At 64.1% G+C, this 3,199-nt stretch overlaps 2 protein-coding genes across 2 annotated transcripts in view; one reads left to right on the top strand and one right to left on the bottom strand.

Moving 5' to 3' along the window:
* Positions 1-3,199, bottom strand: part of gemin6 (gem (nuclear organelle) associated protein 6) — a 7,449-nt gene that overhangs the window by 140 nt on the left and 4,110 nt on the right. The gene's annotated exons all lie outside the window — the stretch shown is intronic.
* sos1 (son of sevenless homolog 1 (Drosophila)) overlaps positions 1-3,199 on the top strand; it is an 8,265-nt gene that overhangs the window by 2,324 nt on the left and 2,742 nt on the right. The window contains exons 6-14 of the mRNA XM_019889615.1: positions 21-164; positions 252-362; positions 442-540; positions 647-774; positions 1,603-1,897; positions 1,966-2,332; positions 2,712-2,793; positions 2,880-2,996; positions 3,078-3,198. Of these exons, the coding sequence (XP_019745174.1) occupies positions 21-164; positions 252-362; positions 442-540; positions 647-774; positions 1,603-1,897; positions 1,966-2,332; positions 2,712-2,793; positions 2,880-2,996; positions 3,078-3,198 (1,464 nt within the window). The remainder of the gene's footprint in view (positions 1-20; positions 165-251; positions 363-441; positions 541-646; positions 775-1,602; positions 1,898-1,965; positions 2,333-2,711; positions 2,794-2,879; positions 2,997-3,077; position 3,199) is intronic.

The raw sequence follows: 3,199 nt of genomic DNA, 5'->3' as shown, positions 1-3,199 counted from the left end.
CTCGACCTCTCTCCCGGCAGGACGTGGAGGGCATCTTCAGCCGCGTGGCGGACGTCCACGAGGCCACGGCCAAGATGCTGGGCCTGCTGGAGGACGCCGTGGAGATGACGGACGACGGCAGCCCCCACCCGCTGGTGGGCAGCTGCTTCGAGGACCTGGCCGAGGTCGGCCGCCCCCCACCGCCGCGCTTTCTTCTGTCTCTTTTGCTACCCCTCCCACCCCACGCGGTTTCCTCTCCTCCCGCCGCGCAGGAGCTGGCCTTTGACCCCTACGAGACGTACGCTCAGGACGTGCTCCGCTCCGGCTTCCAGCAGCACTTCCTCAGCCAGGTCACCAAACCCGGCGCGGCCTTCCACTTGCAGGTGAGCCCCGCCCGCCCGCCGACCTCCGACCCGACCCCCGTGTGAAAAAAAGTCCATTTCCCGCCCGCCGTGTCCGCAGTCCATCTGCGAAGGCTTCAAGGAGGCCGTGCAGTACGTCCTGCCCCAACTGCTGCTCACGCCCGTCAACTACTGCCTGCACCTCTTTGACATCATCAAGGTAAGCCGCGAGTCGCCTCAGGAAGACCGGAGTCGCCATTTTTGTTTTGCGGGGGGCCGCGGCGCCACTGAGCCACGCGCGCCTTTTGTGCGCCGCGTCGTCGCAGCGCCTGGAGGAGAAGAGCGAGGACGAGGAGGACAAGGAGTGCCTGAAGCAGGCCGTCACGGCTCTGCTCAACCTTCAGAGCGGCGTGGAGAGGATTTGCTCCCGCGGCCTGGCCAAGCGCAGACTCAGGTCCGTTATGGGAAGTTAGCGGGAGGGGGGGGCGGCGACGACGACGACAAAAAGCAGACGGACGGAGAGCAAACGGGCTCGGAGCGGAAGCAGACGCGCGCGGCCGAGACGGGACGAGCCGGACGATTGACGGGCGGCTACAAAGACGTAAGTGCGCCGAGCGCCGGCGTCCCGTGACGCGGCGACGCTCATACCTCGGGGGTTTATGTGCTAAAGTGATTAGCCGAGGATCAGCGCTCTCCGGCCTCACGCCGATCGCCTTCCTCGCTTTGGTCACGCCGTGAATTCTCGTGGTACTTTTTGAGTACGATTCGGAATCGAAGCCGGAATCGCCGGCGGCAGGACGGGAGCCGCGATCGAGGTTTCGATTCTTCACCCCCGGAGTCGGGATCGGGGCCGAGCTCCGCCGCGACCGCCGTCGGTCCAAAAGGTGCAGATCTCGGTTCGGGACGAGAAGCGGGATCCTCGCTACGGGTACAGATCCGCTTCCAGGACCGTAATCCATAACTCGGATCGGTACTTTGAGCCGGCGACGGGGGGGGCGAGTCGAGTTTCAGGTCGAAGATGGGAGGGCGCCGTAGGTTCACGGTCAGGACCGGTGAAAAATCACAATGATTATATCCCGGACGAGGGTCCGGGGGCTCGGGGGCCGGAATTAGGATCCGTCGTGGAAATCGGGTCCGGGACGAGGACTAGAAGCGAGACCGGGGGTTCGGTTTTTCCGAAAGAACGCCGGCTTTGAGGGATTCGGATCAGTTTGGGGCGGCGTCCGCTCGGCGGTCTCACGCCTGCGCGGCGGACGCCGCCCCCCCCCCCCTCCCCCCGCAGTGAGTCGGCGTGCCGCCTGTCCGGCCGGCAGATGAAGGGCAAACACTCGGCCGTCAAGAAGATGAACGAGATCCAGAAGAGCATCGACGGCTGGGAGGGCAAAGACATCGGCCAGTGCTGCGACCGCTTCATCATGGAGGGGACCCTGACCCGAGTGGGCGCCAAGCACGAGCGCCGCATCTTCCTCTTCGACGGCCTCATGATCTGCTGCAAGTCCAACCACGGGCCGCCGCGCCTGCCCGGCGCCGGCTCGGCCGCCGAGTACCGCCTCAAGGAGAAGTTTTTCATGCGCAAGGTGACAAATACGCCTGAGAATCGGCGGGCAGGCGGGCCGCGCCCAACGTCCACGCCGTGTTTCGCCAGGTCCGGATCAACGACAAGGACGACAAGGAGGGCGAGTACCGGCACGCCTTCGAGATCGTCCCGAAGGACGGCAACGGCGCGGTGTTCGCCGCCAAGTCGGCCGAGGAGAAGAACGGCTGGATGGCGGCGCTGGTCTCGCTGCAGTACCGCGGCACGCTGGAGAGGATGCTGGACGCCGCCGCGCTGCGGGAGGACCGGGACCAGCGCCCGCGCCTGCCGCCGCCCCGCCTCTACCGCTTCGCCCAGCCCGACTCCGAGGAGAACGTGGTCTTCGAGGACGGCGCCCAGTCCGCCTCGGGCATCCCCGCCGTCAAGGCCGGCACCGTCCTCAAGCTCATCGAGAGGCTCACCTTCCACATGTATGCCGGTGAGTGGCGTCGGCCGTTGGGCAACCGGCGACGGACGTTCAAACCGATCGGCCCGCAACTGATCGATAAATCTTGACGAGAATCGGGGGGGGGGGTCGGGCGCACCCCGAAAGGGGCCCGGGATTGATTCGGAAGTACAGTCAAACCTCGCTTTTTCGGACTTCATCCGTTCCAGAAGACTGTTCGAAAACCAAAACCATGTTTCCCATTGGAATCCATGTAAAAAATTTTAAGCGGGAGCAAGTCAGGAAAAGAACTTTTTTTTTAAATTATTTTTTTTACAATTTCACACCATAACCTGTACAAATGGAATCGGAGAGCAGAGCGCGCGCCCCGCTAGTCGGCACCCTTCTTCCTCTGCCGTCCTTCCTCCCGCAGATCCCAATTTTGTCCGAACATTTCTGACGACCTACAGATCTTTCTGCAAACCGCAGGAGCTGCTGGAGCTGCTCATGGAGAGGTAGCACGCGCGCACACATACCGCCGCAGGGGGAGGGGGGTGATGACGATGCCCCCCCCCCCCTCCCCACCCCTGTACGTGTTCAGGTTCGACATTCCCGAGCCCAGGCCCGACGACGCCGATCACCCGGACGGAGGAGAGCGGCCCCTCGGCGCGGAACTCAAGCGCTTCCGCAAAGAATTTGTGCAGCCCGTGCAGCTCAGGTACGACGGCGTCGCGGGGGGGGGGCCACTTTGAAATACGCAGCGCGCGTGTCAACCGTCGCTCCGTGTCCCTCCGGCAAGGGTTCTCAACGTGTGCCGCCACTGGGTGGAGCACCACTTTTATGACTTTGAGAGGGACGTGGCTCTGCTGGGGCGGCTGGAGGACTTCATCGCGTCGGTCAGAGGTGAGAACCTCACCCCCC

This window comes from Hippocampus comes, unplaced genomic scaffold (genome assembly GCF_001891065.2).
Source record: "Hippocampus comes isolate QL1 unplaced genomic scaffold, H_comes_QL1_v1.1 scaffold301, whole genome shotgun sequence".
Lineage (NCBI taxonomy): Eukaryota > Metazoa > Chordata > Actinopteri > Syngnathiformes > Syngnathidae > Hippocampus > Hippocampus comes.
This window is presented reverse-complemented; position numbering and strand designations above follow the sequence as displayed.